Source organism: Scyliorhinus torazame, chromosome 28 (genome assembly GCF_047496885.1).
Source record: "Scyliorhinus torazame isolate Kashiwa2021f chromosome 28, sScyTor2.1, whole genome shotgun sequence".
Taxonomy (NCBI): domain Eukaryota; kingdom Metazoa; phylum Chordata; class Chondrichthyes; order Carcharhiniformes; family Scyliorhinidae; genus Scyliorhinus; species Scyliorhinus torazame.
This window is the reverse complement of record NC_092734.1, coordinates 5,160,382-5,186,120: the sequence shown is the minus strand read 5'-3', so window position 1 is coordinate 5,186,120 and position 25,739 is coordinate 5,160,382. Positions and strand designations below refer to the sequence as shown.

General features: G+C 46.1%; 1 protein-coding gene across 6 annotated transcripts in view; it reads left to right on the top strand.

The window, feature by feature from the left end:
* Nucleotides 1-25,739, top strand: part of ccser2a (coiled-coil serine-rich protein 2a) — an 883,756-nt gene that overhangs the window by 540,006 nt on the left and 318,011 nt on the right. For all 6 annotated transcript variants that reach the window (XM_072491377.1, XM_072491378.1, XM_072491379.1 and 3 more), the window contains exon 7: nucleotides 25,312-25,519. In XM_072491377.1, the coding sequence (XP_072347478.1) occupies nucleotides 25,312-25,519 (208 nt within the window). The remainder of the gene's footprint in view (nucleotides 1-25,311; nucleotides 25,520-25,739) is intronic.

The window sequence follows — 25,739 nt, the reverse complement described above, 5'->3', positions numbered from 1 at the left end:
TGGGCTTCTTTCTGCATGGTTGGCTGCATGTCTTGTACCTATCCCATAACCCGAGGGAACAGCAGGACCTGCTGCAGAAGCAAACTGCAATCCTTGCTCATGGGGTTCAAATACTAAAGCTTGACGTAGTTACAAAAGTTGGGACTACCTTTGGTAAAAGTCACAAGTGTATACCTGCTGTAGACAAAATCTTTAGCCATATACATACTGATCACCAATTCTTCGAGCAGCATTTGTAAAAGTCTGCAGGGGAAAATGGTTCAGGAAGGTGGAACAGTGCAGGATTGGGAGAGACCTTTGAGTTGCATCTACCTGGGGTCACTGATAGTGTAAGTAGGCTTCACACCAAATTTAAAAGCAAAACAACACAATTTTAGTGAAAACAGTGACATTCACAAATGCTAAATGCAGTTTGTTATCCAGTCCATTCGTTATTTAATTGTGGTACTAATTTAAGGATTTATGATGAAAGCAAAATAATCCAGTTGGTGGAAAGGTGAAGTAAACAAAGTGCTGGAAAAATTCAGTTCAGAAGGAGCATCCTGGAGACTAGGTATTGATTACTGCTCCGCCTTCAACACCATAATCCCAGCCAAGCTCCTATCAAAGCTCCAAAATCTAGGACTTGGCTCCCCACTCTGCAACTGGATCCTCGATTTTCTGACCAACAGACCACAGTCAGTAAGAATGAACAACAACACCACCTCCACAATAGTCCTCAACACCGGCGCCCCGCAAGGCTGCGTACTTAGCCCCCTACTCTACTCCCTGTACACACACGACTGCCTGGCAAAACTTGGTTCCAACTCCATCTACAAGTTTGCTGACGATACGACCATAGTGGGCCGGATCTCGAATAACGATGAGTCCGAATACAGGAGGGAGATAGAGAACCTAGTGGAGTGGTGTAGCGACAACAATCTCTCCCTCAATGCCAGCAAAACTAAAGAGCTGGTAATTGATTTCAGGAAGCAAAGTACTGTACACACCCCTGTCAACATCAACAAGGCTGAGGTGGAGATGGTTCGCAGTTTCAAATTCCTAGGGGTGCACATCTCCAAAAATCTGTCCTGGTCCACCCACGTCGACACTACCACCAAGAAAGCACAACAGCGCCTATACTTCCTCAGGAAACTGAGGAAATTCGGCATGTCCACATTGACTCTTACCAACTTTTACAGATGCACCATAGAAAGCATCCTATCGGGCTGCATCACAGCCTGGTATGGCAACTGCTCGGCCCAGGACCGCAAGAAACTTCAGAGAGTCGTGAACACCGCCCAGTCCATCACACCAACCTGCCTCCCATCCATTGACTCCATCGACACCTCCCGCTGCCTGTGGAAAGCGGGCTGTATAATCAAAGTTCCCTCCCACCCGGCTTACTCACTCTTCCAACTTCTTCCATCGGGCAGGAGATACAGAAGTCTGAGAACACGCACGAACAGACTCAAAAACATCTTCTTCCCCACTGTCACCAGACTCCTAAATGACCCTCTTATGGACTGATTTCATTAACACTACACCCTGTATGCTTCACCCGATGCCAGTGCTTTTGTAGTTACATGGTTGCCCTATTATGTATTTTCTTTTATTCCCTTTTCTTCCCATGTACTTAATGATCTGTTGAGCTGCTCGCAGAAAAATACTTTTCACTGTACCTCGGGACACGTGACAATAAACAAATCCAATCCAATCATTTGGAGATGGAACCTTAACTCTTTCTCTCTCCACAGATGCTGCAGAACCTGCTCAGTTTTTCCAGCACTTTCTATTTTTAGGAACTTACATTATTCTCTGATAACTTGAGAGAGTCTGATTAAAACAATTAGAAATGCAAGAAAATGTTTCCAATCCCACCTTCACTGCCAAAATATGTTATCAGCCCTACACATATTGGACCATAACTTCCTCGGAATGGCAGTCAGCAGTGCATTGGCAACCTCTACCGACTTCCCAGCGCTAAAATTCTTAAGCGCCTGTCTCGCTGCCCTTCCTGTCTCAGGCCAGGTGAGATTGAGGCCATATAGTAGCTTCCTGACTTCAGCATCAAAGTGTACAAGAGTTGGAGCGATGGAGGACAAGCCCCCCCCTTTTTTTAAATAACCCTACGTAGCAGTCTAAGAAATTGGATGGGATGTGGGAGTTTGGAAGTGGGCAGGGAGTTGGACAGCAGGGGTGGGGCAGCTGGGGTGGGGCAGCTGGGCGGTTGCACATGTTGGCTGGGGGATGGGACAGGTCAGGAATTGTGTGCGGTTGAGGTGTCTGGCATTGGTGGGGGTTGGACATTGTGGATGTGGCTGTCGGGCGAGGGGGGGTGGTCAGACGTGGTGGGGGGGGTCAGTCGGGTGGGTCAGGGCTGGGGGGGGTGCGGGGGTGTCAGTCAGACGTGTCTGGTCTGAGAGAGGGATTGAGAGGTTGTGGGGTCCATGTTGAGTTGAGGGCTCATGGGGGATGGGTCCAGTTAGGTCAGGAGGTCCGGTCGAGGGGATTTCCATGCGGGGGTGTGGAGAAGGCCATGGGGGGGTGGACTGCTTAGTTGGGAGGGGGTAGTTGTGTGGGAGACCTTAGGGGGAATGGGGGGTGGTGTTCGTCTGCTGGGCTTGCTTTTGATCTTTAAAATAGTTACTCTGAAGAAGTGGTTTTATTTCTTGCTCTTTCAGAGTAACTTGAGTGTCAAATTAGCAAAACCATCTGAAGATTTTTTTTTAGTTTATAAGAGTATGGGGAGAAAGTGGCAGTATGGCATTGGGATTGTGGATCAGCCATGATAATATTGGACAGCAGAGTCGGTTCGAAGTGCCGAATGGCCTACTCCTGTCCCTAGTTTTTTTGTTTTAAGTTCGTGATTTAAATCGCTTTATCAGATGGTTCCCAGCACAGCACAATTGTCCAGGGGAAGTTTGTGCTTCTGGAGAATTGCCGGGTAAGCCCTTACCTGGGAATGTCCGAGAGGGATTCCGTGGGCTCCCACCACAAATCCGGTTCGGGATCCAAGAAATTATGGACCTATATGTAGCCTAACATTTTTCTCGCGAATGTGTGATCCTCTTACCCTGAACCCCAGCTGCACCTCTTCCATAGCCAACATATCCTTCTTGAGGTATGCTGCCGAAGGTGTAGATTAACCAGAGATTTTTATGGCTGCAGCAAAACATTCGTCCCTTTACATTCTTAGCTAGTTGGGACCTGCAGGCATCTCTTCTGGGTCCCCTGTTTACTGTATCCTAATGATATGGAAGAGTTTAGTATATAATATCGATTTAAGAAGCACAATTGTGTGGCAAAGCATTTATATTACAGTTTTTGCATTGATTCAAAGAGGAGACGGCTTGAAAGCAATGTGAAATTTAGTGTAAATGTACGGAAAATTGATGGCACTGAGGGACCTGAACAAATTAAACAGAGCAGCAAATGGTTGAAATCTTAAAAATTATACTTCTGTATATCATATTCTGCTGCTTGGCAACAGAATCAAAGGTGGCAACAAGTAGATAGTAGTCAGCACAGCTTTGCAATAAACGTAATTATGAGAGCGCTGTATGCAGTAGTGGAATCTCTGATGCAATAAGTTAAGACAGATACCACACAATCGCACCAGATACTATTCATCTATTGCCTCCCTTAGTGATAAGTCTGGATCTACCACAGCATCAATAACTCCACAAACAATTACTTACTTTTTCAGTGTCCCTACTGGCAAGTGAAGTTGGTAGATGATATAGAAGTGGTAGCCCATGTGCACTGGATCAGATTTGTTGTGCTCTACCTCATTCAGCACTGACGCATTTGGGCATAAGGTTGTCTATGAATTTTTGGCATTCTAATTTAATCTTCCAAGCAATTGTTAACTAATAATCATTGTAACAAGTGGATAATTATTTACACGTAAAACCAACCATCTTGCTTGGTTGATGGACTTCCTGTACGAGAATCCCAACAATTTTCAAATTGTAAGACTGTGAGGAAAGACTACTAAACCAGAGCAGTACTTGACCAATAGGTATCTTTTATGTTAAAACAAACTTTAATTTAAACACGGAATCAATCACATCAGCAACTCAGTAATAGCTTCCAGTTAACAGTTCAAACAGTTCTTAAATAAAAGGAAAAAAAACATTAACTCACTATCTATACCTGCCAATGTATATTCCAACTGAGCAACCTAATACAGTACAAATGCCACTTATAAATAATGTTAACAATCTTATTACCTTCTCTGTACAGATGTTTGGAGATGGACCCTTTCAGGAACCTGAAAATCCTGCTGTCTTGTCAGACTCAAAACCTATGGCAAACTGCTCTACAATTTAAAATCTTTATAGCAGACTGTAAAACTACAGATAGACCTGGCCCCTCCTATTAATTATACCTGTATCTCAAGCATAAGGCATTCTCCAATAACCTCCCATTAGGATATCCCATGACCTGCTTAGTTAGGACTAAACACAATCCTTCATAAATTATCTACTCCCCAGGAAACCTGCTGAACATAAACACGATTCCATTCATCTCTTTTCAACAAATAAATTATTAAATCAATAATTAATAATCTTTTATTGTCACAAGTATGAAGTCACTGTGAAAAGCCCCGAGTCGCCACATTCCGGCACCTGTTCGGGGAGGCTGGTACGGGAATTGAACCCGCACTGCTGGCCTTGTTCTGCATTACAAACCAGCTGTCTAGCCCATTGAGCTAAACCAGCTCTATACCTCACCTTTATCACTCCTTAAACACAGCTTTATCACTCAGCTGATGAAGGAGCTATGCTCTGAAAGCTTGTGATTCCAAATAAGCCTGTTGGACTTTAACCTGGTGTTGTAAGACTTCTTACTGTGCCCACCCCAGTCCAACGCTGGCATAATAATAACAATAATTGCTTATTGTCACAAGCAGACTTCAATGAAGTTACTGTGAAAAGCCCCTAGTCGCCACATTCCGGCGTCTATTCAGGGGGCCGGTACGGGAATTGAACCCTCGCTGCTGGCATTGTTCTGCATTGCAAACCAGCTATTTAGCCCACTGTGCTAAACCATTCCCTAAACTCCACATTACAGCTTTAGCAGACATGCTGCTTGGGTGTTTTTGAAGCCAGCCTTTTTAATAACATCAATACAATAAAATTTAATATTTAGCAATTTCTTACTTTTTCATCTCAAAGTAGGATCAATATAATGAGGCACCTTTCCATAATATTGTAGAACATTTCTCTTTTTAATGAACTTATTCATGCTTATTACAGTACATTAATACAGTCTGACATACAAAGGCTTTATGAATAACTTTCTCAAAAAAAATGCCTTTCTAATGCCACAGGAGTTGGAAACATTAATTGGCTGCAGGGTACCTGATGTTTTAGACAAATCTGAAGATATGTTGAAGACATTTTATAATGGAAAACATAGGGTGTGGATAGGTACAAGAAAAGATAACTGACCGTTCCTTGACCTTCAATGGTATTATCATATTTGAATCCCCCACAATCAACATCCTGGGAGTTACCATTGATCAGAAACTGAACTGGACCCAGCCACATTAATACTGTGGCTACCAGAGCAGGTCAAAGGCCAGGAATCCTATGGTGAGTTACTCACCTCCTGACCCCCCCCTCCCCCACAAAAAGGTCTGTCCACCATCTACAAGGCACAAGTCAGGAGTGAAATGGATTGCTCTCCAATGGCCTAGATGCGTGCAGCTCCAACAACACTCAAGAAGCTCAACACCATGCAAGACAAAGCAGCCCGTTCGATTGTTCCCCCTTCCACAAACATTCAAACCCTCCACCACCGACGAACAGTGGCAGCCGTGTGTACCATTTACAAGTTACTGCAATAACTCACTGTGGTGGTATGTATTAAGGTACCCTGTGATGCCGAGAGGCTATTGGTGGATAGACACTGGGTCCCGATTGGATCAGCTGCCTGCTGGCTCCACCCAGGAAGGTGGAGTGTAAGAGCCCGGGTTCTCCCAGCAGCCGCATTCTGTAACTGTGCTGCTGGGGAACAAGTCTGCGTAATAAAGCCATCGTTCAACTCCTTCTCATCTCAAAGAACAAACAAAGAACAAAGAAATGTACAGCACAGGAACAGGCCCTTCGGCCCTCCAAGCCCGTGCCGACCATGCTGCCCGACTAAACTACAATCTTCTACACTTCCTGGGTCCGTATCCTTCTATTCCCATCCTATTCATATATTTGTCAAGATGCCCCTTAAATGTCCCTATCGTCCCTGCTTCCACTACCTCCTCCGGTAGTGAGTTCCAGGCACCCACTACCCTCTGCGTAAAAAACTTGCCTCGTACATCTACTCTAAACCTTGCCCCTCTCACCTTAAACCTATGCCCCCTAGTAATTGACCCCTCTACCCTGGGGAAAAGCCTCTGACTATCCACTCTGTCTATGCCCCTCATAATTTTGTATACCTCTATCAGGTCGCCCCTCAACCTCCTTCGTTCCAGTGAGAACAAACCGAGTTTATTCAATCGCTCCTCATAGCTTATGCCCTCCAGACCAGGCAACATTCTGGTAAATCTCTTCTGCACCCTCTCTAAAGCCTCCACATACTTCTGGTAGTGTGGCGACCAGAATTGAACACTATACTCCAAGTGTGGCCTAACTAAGGTTCTATACAGCTGCAACATGACTTGCCAATTCTTATACTCAATGCCCCGGCCAATGAAGGCAAGCATGCCGTATGCCTTCTTGACTACCTTCTCCACCTGTGTTGCCCCTTTCAATGACCTGTGGACCTGTACTCCTAGATCTCTTTGACTTTCAATACTCTTGAGGGTTCTACCATTCACTGTATATTCCCTACCTGCATTAGCCCTTCCAAAATGCATTACCTCACATTTGTCCGGATTAAACTCCATCTGCCATCTCTCCGCCCAAGTCTCCAGACAATCTAAATCCTGCTGTATCCTCAGACAGTCCTCATCGCTATCCGCAATTCCATCAACCTTTGTGTCGTCTGCAAACTTACTAATCAGACCAGTTACATTTTCCTCCAAATCATTTTTTGGTCAGTATTTCTTCATCAACCCCCAAACCACCAGAAAACAGCGAAATTGTCACTCATTTCATTGCTGTTTGTGGAGCCCTGCTGTGTGCAGAATAGCTACTGTAGCCAGCAAGCTCTCACTTTACCTTAATACTGTGCACTTCTGTGAAAATCGCAATATTTGAGATAAATTCCCTGATCTAAAAGCAAGCTTTTCTAAAGCACTCTTCCTTACTTCTCAAGCACTGACCCGGCAGCTATAAGTTCAAGACAAATATATTTTTAAAAATCCCTTTGATAAATATATGGGGAGCTTACCTTATAACTGTTGAATAATGTCTTTTATTCCAGAGTAGATTTGAAGCTTTGCTGCTTGCAGGTTGCTGACAAGCCCATTGCAGATTTCTGGCAGAAATGAAAAGTGATATTTTTCAACATCAGTCCTGAGGGAGAGGGAGCCGTGCTGGCAGATGGGGCAGCACAGAGTGTTGCACTGTCGAGAAGCAATACTGGGGGAGTGCTGTATTGTTGGAGGGTCAGTACTGAGGGGGAGTTGCAGTGTTGGCGGGTCAGTAATGAGGGGAGTTACACTGTTGGAGGGTCAGTACTGAGGGTGTGTTTTACTGTTGGAGGGTCTGTACTGAGGGGGAGTTGCAGTGTTGGCGGGTCAGTACTGAGGGCGTGTTTCACTGTTGGAGGGTCTGTACTGAGGGGTGTTACACTGTTGGAAGGTCTGTACTGAGGGGTGTTACACTGTTGGGAGGTCAGTACTGACGGCGTGTTTGACTGTTGGAGGGTCAGTACTGAGGGGGAGTTGCAGTGTTGGAGGGTCAGTAGTGAGGGGGAGTTGCAGTGTTTGAGGGTCAGTACTGAGGGTGTGTTTCACTGTTGGAGGGTCAGTACTGAGGGGGAGCTGCAGTGTTGGAGGGTCAGTACTCAGGGGGAGTTGCACTGTTGGAGGGTCAGTACTGAGGGGGAGATGCACTGTTGGAGGGTCAGTACTGAGGGGGAGTTGCACTGTTGGAGGGTCAGTACTGAGGGGGAGTTGCAGTGTTGGAGGGTCAGTACTGAGGGGGAGTTGCAGTGTTGGAGGATCAGTACTGAGGGGGAGTTGCAGTGTTGGAGGGTCAGTACTGAGGGGAAGTTGCAGTGTTTGGAGGGTCAGTACTGAGGGGAGTTGCACTGTTGGAGGGTCTGTATTTCAGATTTGATAAACTGATATCCCGTATCCTATCAAGTGTACTTTTAAAACATCCCACGGCATTATTTTGAAGAGGTAGTGAGGGGATCTACCCTGTGGCATTGCCAATTGTTATCCCTCAATGTTGGTTGTACAGGACCGAGTATCGTTGAAGAAAGACGCATGTCGAAGATTTTAGTCCTGCACTCATCTCGATATCAGCAATAACTTTACCAATCCACTGACTAGCCAATCAGCACCCTCTTCTCAGGAAGTATAAATTGTGTATTTCAGCAACCCTCAACTAGCATTAAGACAGATATTTGGCCATCACAATGGTGGAGCGTAGCTGTGTACAATTGGCTTCCCTGTTTGCGACTGCAACAGTGACAAAGGGAAAAATCGTTTGACCTCACCAGCAACAGGAAGCCTGGTGGACGGAGGAGCTTAGTTGAGCATGAGGCTAAATACCAGTGTCCTGACGGCAGGAAGAACTTTGGCAAGTGGGTTCTCGGGATTTTAAAGGTGAGACAAAATGTCAGGAAGCCCTGTTACATCCAGTAGCATGTCATGCCTACTCATTAAAAGGCCACCTCGTCAGAATTAAGTTCCTCCTCCAAATTACATTCCCTGCCAGTGAGAAATTACAATGTTCACTTTTACAACTGTACCTATATTGTGTGTACCTGGTGACATAGACAACCCATGACTAACGGTGAGGTGCTGCTGTATTTTTCTCTTTGGGGAACGTCTATAAATGCCAGCTTGTGCTTGAGACTCGGTGATGGCCTTGCAAATTGTGTGGAGGATGATCAAGGAGAGTTCGTGAAGAAGGGTGGAGCAGTGGCCAGGCCAAGGTAGATGGATTCCTGAAATGTGTATCGAGTAATGTGCAAAGGGATAGGGCTAATTAATAATCTCATTGGAAAGGCTGACCATTATATAGTGGAATATTACGTTAAGTTTGAAAGTGATGTAGTTCAATCCAAAACTGGGAGAATTTAGGAAGTGTTTTTTAAAAAAAATATGTTTTTATTAAGAATTATTTCAACAATATTTTCCATCTTACAAACCCCCCCCCCCCCCCCCAAGCCCTCCCGTAACAAAGAAAAGAAAAATAACTCGCGTGGCAAGACATGAACATGGTAAGTCAATACGATACAGAACTTTGTACATTGGAATCTTCCCGTACGTGTCAGTTTCCGGATCATTCATGTGTTTTCTTGCTCAAGTGCCCCCCAGAGAAACCCCCCCCCCCCCCCGGGTTGCTGCTGCTGCTGTCCGATCTTCATCTAACGCTTCGCGAGATGATCTAGGAACGGTTGCCGGTTGCCACCGCCTGTAGAACCCCTGCGCAGACCCTCTCCAGGCCAATTTTATCCTTTCCAACTTGATAAACCCAGTCATGTCATTTATCCAGGCCTCCACGCTGGGGGGCTTCGCCTCCGTCCACATTAGCAAGATCCTTCGCATGGCTACTAGGGACGCAAAGGCCAGAATACCGGCCTCTTTCGCCTCCTGCACTCACGGCTCGTCCACTACTCCAAATAGTGCTAGCCCCCAGCTTGGCTTGACCCGGACTTTCACCACCTTAGATATTGTTCCCGCCACTCCACTCCAGAACCCCTCCAGTGCCGGGCATGACCAAAACATATGGACATGATTCGCCGGACTTCCTGAGCACCTCCCACATCTGTCCTCCACCCCAAAGAACCTACTCAGCCTCGCCCCCGTCATATGCGCTCTATGAACCACCTTAAATTGTATCAGGCTAAGCCTGGCACACGAGGAAGAGGAATTAACCCTACTTAGGGCATCAGCCCATAGCCCCTCCTCAATCTCCTCCCCCAACTCCTCCTCCCATTTACCCTTCAGCTCCTCTACCAAAGCCTCCCCCTCTTCTTTCATCTCCTGGTATATCGCCAACACCTTGCCCTCTCCGACCCATATGCCCGAAATCACCCTACCTTGAATCCCCTGTGCCGGGAGTAGCGGAAATTCCCTCACCTGCCGCCTCACAAACGCCCTCACTTGCATGTACCTGAAAGCGTTTCCCGGGGGTAGCCTAAACTTCTCCACCAGCGCCCCTAAGCTCGCAAACGTCCCGTCAATGAACAGGTCCCCCATTCTTCTAATCCCTGCCCGATGCCAGCTCTGAAATCCCCAGTCCATCCTTCCTGGGACAAACCGATGGTTGTCTCTGATCGGGGACCACACCGAGGCTCCCGTCGCACCCCTGTGCCGTCTCCACTGCCCCCAGATCTTTAGAGTTGCCGCCACCACCGGGCTCGTGGTATACCTTGTCGGCGAGAGCTGCAGCGGTGCCGTCACCAGCGCCCCCAGGCTCGTTCCTTTGCAGGACGCCATCTCCAACCTCTTCCATGCCACCCCCTCGCCCTCCATCACCCACTTACGGATCATTGCCACGTTGGCTGCCCAATAGTAACCACCCAAATTTGACAACGCCAACCCTCCTCTATCTCTGCTACGCTCCAAGAACCCCCTCCTTACCCGCGGGGTCTTTCTCGCCCACACAAATCCCTTAATGCTCCTGCTTACCCTCTTAAAAAAGGCCTTAGTAATCACAATTGGGAGGCATTGGGATACAAAAAGAAATCTCGGGAGGACCACCATTTTAACCGACTGTACCCTACCCGCCAGCGAGAGTGGCAACATGTCCCACCTTTTAAAATCCTCCTCCATCTGTTCCACCAACCGCGTCAAATTACGTTTGTGCAGTGCCCCCCAGCTCCTAGCTACCTGAATCCCCAAGTATCGAAAGCTCCTTTCCGCCCTCCTCAACGGTAGGTCCTCTATCCCTCTTTCCTGGTCCCCCGGATGGATCACAAAGAGCTCACTCTTTCCCACATTGAGCTTATAGCCCGAAAAATCTCCAAACTCCCGTAGGATCTGCATTACCTCCACCATCCCCTCCACTGGATCCGTCACATTCAGCAACAGGTCGTCTGCGTACAGCGACACTCGATGTTCCTCTCCCTCTCGAACCACCCCCTTCCATTTCCCCGACTCCTTTAACGCCATGGCCAAAGGTTCAATTGCTAATGCAAACAGCAGAGGGGACAGGGGGCACCCCTGCCTCGTCCCTCGATACAGCCGGAAATACTCCGACCTCCGCTGGTTCGTGACCACACTCGCCACCGAGGCTTTATACGGAGCTTAACCCAACTAATAAACCCTCCCCCAAACCCAAACCTCCTCAGCGCTTCCCAGAGATACTCCCACTCTACCCGATCAAAGGCCTTCTCCGCGTCCATGGCTGTCATTATCTCCGTTTCTCCCTCCACCGATGGCATCATTATCACATTTAGGAGCCTTCGCACATTAGTATTTAACTGCCTACCCTTTACGAATCCCGTCTGGTCCTCGTGAATCACCCCCGGGACACAGTCCTCAATCCTTGTGGCCAACATTTTTGCCAGCAACTTAGCATCTACATTAAGGAGCGAGATCGGTCTATACGACCCACATTGCAGTGGGTCCTTATCCCGCTTCAAGATTAAAGAGATCGTCGCCTCCGACATTGTCGGTGGCAGGGTCCCCCCCTCCCTTGCTTCATTGAAGGTCCTTACCAGCAACGGGGCTAACAGGTCTACATACTTCCTATCCGGAACCCATCCGGCCCCGGGGCCTTCCCTGCCTGCATGCTCCCCAGTCCTTTAACCAGATCCTCCACCCCAAATGGTACCCCCAAACCAGCCACCGCCTGCTCCTCCACCCTTGGGAACCTCAATTGGTCCAAGAATCGCCGCATCCCCTCTTTTCCCCCTGGGGGCTGGGACCTATACAGTTCCTCGTAAAAGGCCTTAAAAGCCTCATTCACTTTCCCCGCACTCCGCACCGTAGTTCTCCTGCCATCTTTGACTCCGCCTATTTCCCTCCTCTTACGGAGCTGATGTGCCAGCATCCGGCTCGCCTTCTCCCCATATTCATATATCGCCCCATGTGCCTTCCTCCACTGTGCCTCTGCCTTCCCTGTGGTCAACAGATCGAACTCCGTCTGGAGACTTCGTCTCTCCCTGAATAGACCCTCATCAGGAGCCTCTGCATAGCTCATGTCCACCCTTAAAATCTCCCCCACTAACCTCTCCCTTTCCCTGCCCTCTCTCTTCACCCTATGAGCCCTGATGGAGATTAATTCTCCCCTGACCACCGCCTTCAGCGCCTCCCATACTACTCCCACCTGCACCTCCCCGTTGTCGTTGGCCTCCAGATACCTTTCAATACACCCCCGCACCCTCCCGCGCACTTCCTCGTCTGCCAGCAGTCCCACAGCCAACCTCCACAACGGGCGTTGGTCCCTCTCCTCACCCAGCTCTAACTCCACCCAATGCGGGGCATGCTCTGAAATGGCTATGGCCGAATACTCCGTTCCCTCCACTTTCGGGATCAATGCCCTGCCCAGAACAAAAAAATCTATCCGGGAGTAGGCCTTATGTACGTGGGAGAAAAAAGAAAATTCTCTGGCCAAAGGCCTGGCAAATCTCCACTCTACTACTCCAATCTACTACTCCTCCCCCCGCACCCCCCTACCTCCAGGTCTGGAATACGCCCCACATCCGTTTCATGAACCCAGCATTGTCCCAGTTCAGGGCATATACATTCACCAGTACCACCTCCGTCCTCTGCAACCTACCACTCACCATCACGTATCGGCCTCCCTTATCCGCTACTATGTTCTTGGCCTCAAAAGACACCCACTTTCCCACCAGTATTGCCACCCCTCTATTCTTTGCATCCAGTCCCACCCATCCCTTCCTTAACCTGACCTGGTCTGCCACCTTCAGATGTGTCTCCTGAAGCATGGCCACGTCTGCCTTCAGTCCCTTTAGGTGCGCGAACAGTCGGGCCCTCTTAACCGGCCCATTTAGGCCTCTCACATTCCACGTGATCAGCCGGATTGGGGGTTTACCCACCCACCCCCTCCCGCCGACGAGCCATCTCCTATCTTAGGCCAGTCCCGTGCTCGCGCCTCCCGCACCCTCCAGTCCCCCAGGCGGGGAACCCCCGCCCCGACCACCTCTTCCATTTTCAGTTCCCCCTCGGACAGTGCAGCAGCAACCCTAGAATCGCCCCCCCCCCCCCCCCTTGCTAGATCCACCTCTAGCTCTTTTGCTCCCCCCATATTACTTTCGAGAGTCAGCTGACTTCTGCTGACCCCGGCTTCCCCCGCCTTCCCGTTGATCTCCCCGTGTGGGAGTCTCTCCTCCTTGCCTTCCTCCATCCCCCACCCCCCCCACTTTTGGCGTGGGAAAAAGCCTGCCGCTTTCCTGAACAGCCCCGCCCCTGTGGCGCAGCTCCTGTTGCAGCCATTATCCCAGCTCTCTCATCCCCGAGTCTCACCTCCCTCCAGCACCGATGCCCACATTCCCCATCATCATCATCTCGTCTACAGAAGAGAAAAAAAAGGGAAATTTTAAGAATTTGAACCAGAACTCTACCCACATCCCCATCCATCATCCCACCCATGAATTATTCTTTACCCGTATTTACAACCCCGTATACAACCAACATCTCCCCCCACAACCACATCCCCTCAGTTTGAGTCCAGTTTTTCCGTCTGAATAAAGGTCCAGGCCTCGTCTGGCGTTTCAAAATAATGGTGTCGGTCCTGATAAGTGACCCACAGTCGCGCAGGCTGCAGCATTCCGAACCTGACTCTTTTTATGCAGCACCGCCTTGGCCCGATTGAAGCCAACTCTCCTCCTTGCCACCTCCGCGCTCCAATCCTGGTATACTCGGATCACCGCGTTCTCCCATCTACTGCTCCTTGGCCCATCTCAGCACACTTTTTTTGTCTGCGAAGCGATGGAACCTTGCCACTATCACCCTTGGCGGCTCATCAGCCTTGGGTCTCCTCGCCAGGACCCGGTGAATCCCTTCCAGTTCCAGGGGGGTCGGCGAGGCCTCCGCTCCCATCAGCGCTTGGAGCATCGTGCTCACATACGCCCCGGCATCAGCTCCCTCCACTCCTTCGGGAAGACCCAGAATCCGGAGGTTCTTCCTCCTCGACCTGTTCTCCAGGACCTCAATTCTCTCGGCCCACCTCCTGTGCACCGCCTCGTGCGCCTCCATTTTTACCGCCAGGCCCAGGATCTCGTCCTCGTTGTCATTCATTTTATTGTTGACCTCACGAAGCTCCACCGCCTGGGTCTTCTGGGTCTCCTTCAGCCCCTCGATCGCCAACAGCATTGGCGCCAGCACCTCCTTTTTCAGCTCCTCCACACAGTGCTTAAGGAACTCCTGCTGGTCCGGCCCCCATGCTGCTCGCTCTCCGCCATCTTGCTTTTTCCCCCTCAATTTTGCCGCTGCTCCAGTGCCTCTTTTTTTCGCCGCTCCACCGCTGATCTCGGCCATATATCGTAAGGGGGGACCTTACTGCACCTTCCCACACGGGATCAATTCAAAAAAGTTCCGTTGGGGCTCCTCTGGAGAGCCCGAAAGTCCGCTGTCGTGGGAGCTGCCGAAACGTGCGGCTTAGCTCCGCATCGCTGCAACCGGAAGTCTTCTGAATTTAGGAAGTGTTGACGTTCAAAGTGACCTGGGTGCCCTTGTTCATAAGTAATTGAAAACTAACATACAGATGCAACAAGCACTTTGGAAAGGCAAATGATACGTTCGCCTTTATTGCAAGTGGATTTGAGTACAGGAGTAAGGAAGTCTTGCTGCAGTTGTGTAGAGTCTTGGTAAGACCACACCTGGAGTATTGTCTGCAGTTTTGGTGTCCTTATCTAAGGCAGGATAGCCATGCCATTGAGGCAGTACAGCGAAGGTTCACCAGACTAATCCCTGGGATGACAGGATTGTCCTATGAGTAGAGATTGAGGAGACTGGACCTGTATTCTCTGGGGTTCCTAAGAGATGACCTCATTGAAGTGTGAAGTATTCTTGCAGGGCTCGACAGGGTAGATGTAAAAAGGATGTTTCCCTTGGTTGGGATCTCGAGAACCAGGGGACACAGTCTCAGATTAATAGGTCTGCCATTTAGGACTGAGATGAGGAGGAATTTCTTCACTCAGGGTGATGAACCTTTGGAATACTCTACCCCAGAAGGCTCAGTCATTGAGTATGTTCGAAACAGAGGTCGGTAAATCTCTAGATACCAATGACATCAAGGTATATGGGGGGTGTGGGAAGGTGGCATTGAGAAAGCACATCAGCCATCATCTAGTTCATTGGCAGAGCCGGCTCGAGGGGCAGAATCTCCTCCTCCTGCCCCTATGTTACGATATTATAGAGTCATCGTCATAGAATTTACTGTGCAGAAGGAGGCCATTCGGCCCATCGTGTCTGCACCGGCCCTGACAAAGAGCACCCTACTCAAACCTACGTATCTACCCTATCCCTGTAACCCAGTAACCCCCACTTAACCTTTTTGGACACTAAGGGCAATTTAGCATGGCCAATCCACATAGCCCACACATCTTTGGATTGTGGAAGGAAACTGGAGCACCCGGAGGAAACCCACGCAGACACGGGGAGGACGTGCAGACTCCACACAGACAGTGACCCAAGCCGGGAATCGAACCTGGGACCCTGGAGCAGTGAAGCAACTGTGCTATCCACAATGCTACCATACTGCCCTAAAAAAGTATTCCTATGTTCTAGTTAAGTGCTCAACATAAACATCTCCAAAATCTATAGAAATTTGCAAAATTCCGTCGCACAGAAAAGGCGTGTTGTAAATGCTGGAAATCTCTTCTTTTAAAGTAAGCTGAATACTGGAAGCGGGAGGGGCAATGGCCAAGGAGGTATCTTTAACCCTTCTGGGAAAGGGTGTCACCCGAGACATGAGTGACAGCATTGAGGTTGGAATGAAGATTACATGATGATTGCCGAACTCCACCCTCTTCAGATCATATTTCTGTTGATCATTTTTAAAAATACTTTCTTGGGATGTGGACATCGCTGGCCAGGCCAGCATTTATTGCCCATACCTAATTGCCCTTGAAATGGTAGCGGTGAGCTGTCTTCTTGCTGCTCTGTACTATTGTGCTACTAAAATTCGGAGTTTACTGACATACCTCCTACACTCTCTCTAGTTCATATTCTTTAGAGAGGTTTAGCGTAGTGGGACCAGTTTCCTATCCGAGTTTACTTTCTTTGACCACGGGCTAGTTTTACACTTGTTGCAATAGTTCGATGCAAGCCTGTTACTGATGCAATTCTGGTGTTTTTCTGACTATTGATGCTGATTGATAGTTGCCCGGTTATATTTAATTTGAATAGCTGGACTACTTCCAGCTGAGCTGGGATGGCACTGTATCAAATTATTTGCAGAATCGCTTCAACTTTCACTGCTGCCGTTTTAGCAGCTTGGGCTGACAAGTGGCAAGTTACATTCACGCCACTCGAGTGCCAGGCAGTGACCTCCTTATCCCCCCAAAGCCTGTCCACCATCTACAAGGCACAAGCCAGGAGTGTAATGGAATATTCTCCACTTGCCTGGATGAGTGCAGCTCCAATGACACTCAAGAAGCTCAAAATCATCCAGGACAAAGCAGCCCACTTGATTGCTTCCCCTTCCACAAACATTAAAACCCTCCACCACCGATGGATGTGGCAGCCGTGTGTACCATCTACAAGATGCACTGAAGTAACCAACCAAGGTTCCTTCATCAGCACCTTCCAAACCCATGGCCACTACCATCTTAGAAGGACACGAGCATCAAATTCCTGGGAACCCCACCACCTGGAGGCTCCCCTCCAAGTCACCCACCACCCTGACTTGGAAATATATCACCGTTCCTTCACTGTCACTGGGTCCACATCCTGGAACTCCCTCCCTAATAGCACAGTGGGTGTACCTACACCCCAAGGACTGCATCGGTTCAAGAAGACACCACCACCTTCTGAAGGGAAACTAAGGATGGGCAATAAATGCTGGCCTAACCAGCAACGGCCACAACCCGTAAATGAATTTAAAGAAAGTGACATCTCCTGCCAGTCATGAGTTTGCACCTTCCTAAGTGCAGAAGGGAAGCGTTTGCTTTGAAAATATCTCCCTTTCTTCATTTCTCATTAAATATTTCACTGAGGACAATGTTTCTGTTCTCCGGTCATAGAGTGTGGAGGAAGAGACAATATATAAATGTTTTTCTTTATCTCATTCATGCGATGAGTGTCGCTGGCAAGGTCAGTATTTGGTGGCAGTAGATTTTGTCTCCAGATATTTTTGATGGAACTTAGTGCTCCTGTTGATGTGCACACAGTGTCTGCAATGTGGTAATGTGTAAGTCATTGGATCTTTATGGTTATTGAAATGTGAGGTTCAAAATATGAAGCTGCAAGCTAAAAGAATCATTAGTTCACATTCAAATGTAATAAAACAATAGGGGTCCTTCACTTCATTAGGATTTCCTAAAGTATGGTTTACAAAGCAATGCAGCATAAAACATTGCAGAACATAAACCATATTTTACAATGTGAAGCAGTTATCTGTGCACATTCTAATATTGAGGAGCAGGTGAGAGCCTTGCCGCTAATGGACAATTCTAAATGAAAGATTATTGAAAACATTAGAGAGAGATGGCATGAAATGCAATGCAAGTAACCGTTTCAGAACACCTAACAATCTTTTCGAAGTGGCAAGTTGATTTGCGTGATGGCCACATCCATCTGTCATCTTCAGTGAGAGACAAGATGTCTCTTTATCTGCCCTGCTGTGTGCTGTTTACAGATTTCTCATTTCACTAACTGATTTTTATTTATTTTTTATTTTAAGTACCATCAGTAGCAACCTTCCCCTCACTTTACAAATGTTATAGTGACTAAAAAAGAACACAAAACATCAATATTAATTTCTGTATATGGTTGTATCCAGTATCCTGAAGCAATTTTTGTGTTTTTTATTTGTCAGCACATGAGCGATATTAGTAAGGATTGTCCATGTTCGGTGACCCTGAGAAGGTGCACGGCCTTGTCCTTGAAGCAATGCAGTGTGTGTAGTGATAGGACTTCCTATCAGTGATGTTAGACAGGGAGCCCCAGAATATCGTCCAGTGGTTTCATACATTGCAACTGTCACAAAGGGCTTTGCGATGTCCACTGGTTGTAGAAAGCATTATTTCAATACAAGTCTTGTTTCTTTCCCCTCTCCCCTTTTCCCATTCCTTTCTTTCTGTAGTGAGGGAGGAATGGTGATACAGGTCTAAGTCAGGATGGAGGGGATGTTTGAGGTGTTGATGTTCTGACAATACTGCCTCTGACATTGGCAGTAGTAGAAGCTCAGAAGAATGGGTGCAGAAGGTCGGACCAGGAGTAGCTCGTTCAGCCCCTCAATAAGATCAAGGTTGATTTGTACCTCAAACCCCTTCGAGATTACTCAAATTAGACCTGTTTTCATTGGAATTTAGAAGGTTAAGGGGTGATCTGATCGAAGTATTCAAGATATTAACAGGGAAAGACAGGATAGATAAAGATGAACTATTTCACTGGTTGGCGATTCGGGGGCATGGTCTAAAAATTAGAGCTCAACCGTTCAGGAGAGATGTTAGGAAGAACTTCTTCACTCAAAGGGTGGTAGAGGTTTGGAACTCTCTCCCACGAACAACAGTTGAAGCTGGAACAGTTGTTAGTTTTAAATCTGAGATCGACAGAATTTTGTTACGTAAAAATATTAAGGGATTTGGGCCAAAGGCAGGTTTATGGAGTTAGGTCACAGATCAGCCATGATCTCATTGAATGGCGGAACCTGCACGAGGGGCTGAATGGCCTATTCCTGTTCCTAGGTTTTACCAGCCTCACTTCTATATCATTAATATCGGAGCCTAGCAAAAGCAATACTTTTTATTTTAGAGACAAGAGTTGCAATGTTCTCTGGCATCGCCCCTAAACGGCCTCACTCCAATTTGAATGAAAAGGAGCAAGAGAATATTTCAAGGTTATGCCTCTTGAAAAATAAGTTGCTATGTTTTCCTAGATTCTGGCCCTGTGAACAGAAGAATAGCAAATGTGGAGCTCTGTATTGCTGATCTATCAATATCTTTGGATGCTTTTGGCTGCTAATGCCAAATAGAGGATTGCACAACCAGATGAAATTGTCAGCGGAATGAATGGGCAAAGAAAATAGCATGAAAATCATCCCTTGTATTTATTTCTAAGGAGAATCAGCAACATGAGTGAGAACTGGATGTCCCTGCTGTCGGCGAAGGGGAAAAGTGAAGATTAATTCAAATTACAATGAGAATTTCAAGACTTAACACCAAGCTATTAAGATGAGAATTCTGCCCCAAGTTTATCATAGTATGATCATTTCTTCACTCTCCATTGAGTTGCCGTGGACACTTCACCATCTCCAGGGCTTCCTAAGGAAATAGCATCTCTGAAGTAATTACAGGGGAAGAAATAGATAGATATCCTAATCGTGTAAAAACAACAGCTTTACGAGGAGATTATTATAAATCAAAATATGTAATTTATAGTGTATTGTATCTATTATGCTTGGTGACGGTTGGACTTCCTTGATTTTCACGTTCTGAATTGGGGAAAATTAAGATTACCAAAATGAAATTGGGGTGAAAGATAACAGGGAGTTGATAAGGGCAAGTGTCGAGATGTGAATTAGCATATCAGTGAGAAAAGCAAGTTTTTAATCTGTGTGACTTGAGGAAAACAATGGAGTACAGTAGAGGTGACTTCAAAGTGGAGAGATGTGGAAGTTGACACATATATGCTGAAGGCCGATTCCATGGGGTAGATAACATCAAAGGGAAATAATGCTATATCCAAATCACAATGAATGGGGAAAGGGACACCCAGACAGCTACCATCGCAGCCACATCCAGCTGCAGAGAGAATCTTTTGAAAAGAAGTAGCAGATTTTGCCTTTGCTGAAACTTAAGATGGCTTTCCCAAACTTGACAAATAGCCGGTGCGTGGTAACTATGTGCTGGATTTAGCTCTTTGAGGTAGATGTTGGTTGGGAACAAAACGGTATCTCAATTCAGTGAATGTGGATAGTTAGGAACCGTGGGGTAGCGTCATGCAATACTGCGTGTATCTCCCTCTGTATAATTGTGTTGTGTATTACTGTCAGTTTTGTCATGTGTTTTTTTTTCTTTAAAGTTAATAAATATTCTTTATTAATTGTTCGCACAAAGACTGGATTCAGATATTTTTCGCACAGTATACCAAATTGAAAATATGCACCACTAAGAACCGGTGTTCCAAGTTACCCTTTTGGATTGTGGGTTTTGGGAAGCTCTTGCATTTAACTTCATAGGAATGTTTCTGTTAAAAACAGAATGTGCTTTTAATGCCTTTTGTTATCTGCTACCAACCATTTTCTAGTTTGTAAAAACAAATAAATAGCAGGCTTTGACATTGCATGATTATACAAGGATATATTAATATTTGCTGCGATGTATAAAAATTGCAATGTTGCCTGGTGATTTCCTTTGGGAGGTTATTAAATTAAATAAATCCTCCGGTCAGATTAGAGAGAGGAATCCAATATTTGTCATGTGATATATTGACCAAACCATTGTTAGCATTAAGTTTTGGAGGCACCATCTGAGAAATATGTTTGTGATGTGGGAAAAGGGATTGAGGTGAGTAGCTCAGCATTTCAAATCTGGATCACTATTTTGTGACAAACATTGAGAAACCCTGTGTTTTTGTCTGTGAATGTGTGTGTAATGCTTCGAAATTCACGATGCTCAAAGTGATGAACAACCCTTCACCCTTTCAGAACAAAATGAAAGTGATAATTCTTTGTTAAATATAAATTATATGCACAGCAGCTTAAAATTGGCTCCATTTTGTGTTGGCCAGATGTTTGTTAGTATTCTCATTAACTGCATGATGTGAAGAGTTAGGACCAGTTGGTATATTGTTGATCAGTTCTTGGTGCTGCTTTTTGATGATATTTATGACTGCGGGGAGTAAACAACAGATGTTTTTGTTGGCTGTGAAGGCACGACATTGTTCTTTCTGATTAAAATGTGTTTGGGTTCTTCATAGTCATGATACCATCCCATGTAAACTCTAGTGACGATATGAAATCCGTGATTGTGCATATTATGTTCAATATGATAGCTCAAGAGATTTCAAGATTTAGATTTGTTGATGTGGTGTTATCTCCTTTGCTTCCCGCGGAACATTGCACATCATTGTAAAGTCAGTCACTCAAAAAACCTGGATAAGATGGAAGAAATAGTGAGTGAATTTGGGCACCGTTGCAATTTCAGACAGTTGGGATGGGAACTAGTGTCCACAAGAAATATAGTTTCCAATAAGGAAAATAAATTTAAAAGGGTAAACTAACCTATTTTTGTTGGCATGATCTCCTTGGATTAAAGCTGCAGACCATCCGGTGTGTCAGTCAAATCCTTTCAGTTTACTCGTGGATAAATTGAGATCTGCCCTTTCAAATCGATACCACAGATATTTGCTCCCGTATCTAAGGAAGGATGTGCTGGCCTTGGAAAGGATCCAGAGGAGGTTCTCAAGAATGATCCCTGGAGAAGAGCTTATCGTATGAGGAACGGTTGAGGACTCTGGGTCTGTACTCGTTGGAGTTTAGAAGGATGAGGGGGGATCTTATTGAAACTTACAGGATACTACGAGGCCTGGATAGAGTGGACGTGGAGAGGATGTTTCCACTTGTAGGAAAACTAGAAGTGGAGGACACCATCTCAGACTAAAGGGATGATGCTTTAAAACAGAGATGAGGAGGAATTTCTTCAGCCAGAGGGTGGTGAATCTGTGGAACACTTTTGCCGCAGTAGGCTGTGGAGGCCAAGTCACTGAGTGCCTTTAAGACAGAGATAGATAGGTTCTTGATCAATGAGGTGATCAGGGGTTATGGGGAGAAGGCAAGAGAATGGGGATGAGAAAAATATCAGCCATGATTGAATGGCAGAGCAGACTCGATGGGCCGAGTGGCCTAATTCTGATCCTATGTCTTATGGTCTTATGCTCTTAAACCAAACTCAATTGTTTTGGGGGTCACTAGTCCAGTTGGAGAAATGGTTATATCTTTTCATATATTTCATGCCTTTTTCTTGTTTTCCAAAAAACTGCTTGTTGATCTATTTTACATTTAATCTTTTACTTGGGATGGCATCTTCAAATTATTTTTAAAGAAATGAAATGAAAATCGTTTATTGTCACAAGTAGGCTTCAAATGACGTTACTGTGAAAAACCCCTAAATCTCATGATGCAGAACAAGTCTATCCAAAGGGTTATGATAGACAACCATAAGGATGCTTTAGAATATTCAAAAATCTTTCCAATGTCACATTATGTACAAAGGTAGAGAATTATTTGCAGTAAATATACCTGTCCCCACAGACTGAGTGTCATGGTGAAATCATTCATCTCTCTATGACCCAGCAGGGTGATACCACTGAATACATAATGGAACGGTGGTTCACACTGCTTCATCACAACGTAGGGACCTGGGTTCAATTCCAGCCTTGGGTCACTGTGTAGTGTTTGCAATTTCTCCCCGTGTCTGCGTGGGTTTCCTCCGGGTGCTCCGGTTTCCTCCCACAGAGATGGTGCGGGTCAGGTGGATTGGCCGTGCTAAATTGGCCTTTTGTGTCCAGGGTGTGCAGGTTCGGTTATGGGGTTATTGGATAGGGTGGGGTGGATGGGTGAGTGGACATGGGTCGGATGCTCTTTTGAAGGGTCAGTGCAGCGTGGATGGGCCAAATGGCCTCCTCCTGTACTGTAGGGATTCTATGATAACATGGCTACTATTTATAGAATACCTGTGTGAAATGGGATGTCAATTAGATTTGATAAATAGCCTTTTGGAATGAATCTATTCTGTGCTGTGGTGTTGGGGAAAATCCATCTCCGATGCATTATCCCCAGAGACAGAATTGTTTTTCTTTCAGTCAGTGCATTCTGGATAATACCGAGACACCGACTCATTGTAATCCAGTTTCCAATCTCAGCCGTGAAATTTAAATGTAGGATGCATTTTTTATTCAAAGAAAATGAAATTATCGAGTATCAGTTTGATCAAAATGTAATTTTTATAGCTATACGTATCAAAAATATCGTCTTCCGGATGTCTTTTTCAGCTTTGTAGAACGTTCCATTTACTTCTGTCCTCCTTGTAGCATGAAACAATATTAGAGGAAAAAGAGCAGGTCATCCAATAACAATAGCTTGCATTTATCCAGTGACCTTTGATGAAAAGATTCTTCTCATACCTAAGGAAAGAAAAATCAAACCAGAGAAGGAGATATTAGGAAAGGTCTCGAGGAAGATGTAGTTGGAGAAGTTGAATGGTTTGGTGAATGGATTCCACAGCATGAATCTTGGCTGGCTGAAGTCTCAGTTGATAACATTTGTATCATACATGTGCCAGGTAATGACCATAGGAACATAGGAACAGGAATAGGCCATTCAGCCCCTCGAGCCTGTCCCGCCATTCAATGAGATCATGGCTGATCTGTGATTTAACTCGATATACCTGCCTTGGGCCCATATCCATTAATATCTTATAAAAACAAATTACTGCGGACGCTGGAAACTGAAACCAAAGAGAAAATGCTGGAAAATCTCAGCAGGTCTGGTAGCATCTGTAGGGAGAGAAAAGAGCTAACGTTTCGAGTCCCGATGACCCTTTGTCAAAGTTCAGTTGAATGTTTGTGCACGGTTAACTTACTAATTAGATTGCCTCATGCTCATAACTAAATCTAATACTGCCTGTCCCCTTGTTGCATCTGGAACATATTGCTGCAGGAAACTATCCCAGACACAGTCCAGAAATTCATAACCTTATTGGCGGATGCTTGTCTGCCTTTCCCAATCTATATCCAACAAGAGAGAATCTAACCATCGACATTCAATGGCATCACCGTCACTGAATACCCCACTGTCAACATCCTGGGGGTTACCATTGACCAGAAACTCAAATGGACTAGCAATATAATACTGTGGCTACAAGAGTGGGACAGATGCTAGGGATCATGTGGGTAGTAACTTAACTCCTGATCCCTAAAGCCTGTCCTCCATCTACAAGGCACAAATCAGGAGTGTGGTATAATACTCTCCAGTAGCTGGATGAATGGTACAGGTCCACAGGTCACTGAAAGGGGCAACACAGGTGGAGAAGGTAGTCAAGAAGGCATACGGCATGCTTGCCTTCATTGGCCGGGGCATTGAGTATAAGAATTGGCAAGTCATGTTGCAGCTGTATAGTACCTTAGTTAGGCCACGCTTGGAGTATTGTGTTCAATTGGTGGAGTTTTGGGGGTCCTGTTTTGACACCATGTTGGTGATCCTGAATGTGCAGGTGAAACCTTGCCCACTGGTGGCGATTTTTGGGGTCTCCGAAGTGCCTGAACTGCAGACGGGAGCAGGGGCAGATGTCCTGGCCTTTGGTTTGTTGGTGGCTCTGGGGCGTATCTTATTGGGCTAGAGGATGGTGGCACAGTCGAAGGCTTCAGCGTGGCTAGGTGATTTGATTGGAGTTTCTGTGCCTCGAGAAGGTCAAGTACACCTTGAGAGGGTCGATTGAGGGTTTTGGCAAAGCTGGCGACCGTTCAGTGTATTTCAAAGAGTTTGTCACTGCTCGAGATGAAGGGGGAAGGTGGGCTTACTTGTTTACAGGGGTGGGTAGCCCAAGTTTGTCAGGGGGGAGGGGATGGAGGTGAGCGTCCGCATAAAAAGTGTTTATTGATGGAATCGTTATGGTTCATGTCCTTTATATTCTTTTGTTTGAACAGTTAAAAATTTAATATCAATCATTTAAAAAAAAAAAAGAATTGCATGCCATTCAAAGAGAGCGTAGCTCTTAAACCCCTGGTGTTGTCCCAATAACCTGCTTGGATATTTACTGACAAATTGGAACAGCCTTTTGGCATCATACACAGCATGGTAATGAGATATGTGTTACACAAGACGCTGGAACCCAACAAAAACATATATATTGTACTTCAATCCCGGCATGGGCCATTCCGTCAGGTTTCAGGGGATTGCTGGTCAGGGTGGAGTAAAACTGAGATTGAATTTCATATCTTGTAAGTAAGATTCCAAAAACATCGCTGTAACTTCATAATTAGTCTGCAACCACTGTCTTTGGAAAACATTGATCAAAATAGTTTTTGTTCTATCTTTATGATGAAATAACAATGGGTCTTTTTTTTTTCAGGAGTCCTGTTTCCCAAGAGCCTCCAGTGAGCCACTGTGACTGGCATGCGGCTCCAAGTTACTGCTGGCCTCCAAGCGGTCACATGAGATCCTCCCGGCCCATAACAGAGAACACTGTGATGCTGGATGTGCTGACACTGCGACACATGGTGCATGACTGCACCTCTGTAAAAACCCAGATACTTAAGCTGAAGAGATTGCTGCAACAGGTACATTTTTACAGTCTTATATATGATGCACCTTGTTGTCCATATTGTGTTTGTTAGATTCTGAAGAGCAATTAGTGATGGGTAACAAAAGCTGGCCTTGCCAGTGACCTTTACAACCCATTAAAGAATAAAAAACCTAAAACTTCTGTCAATAGGTTAAATGTGTAAATTATAAGGTTTAAAAATAAAAGGTAATGCCCAAAGTACGTTAGAACATTAT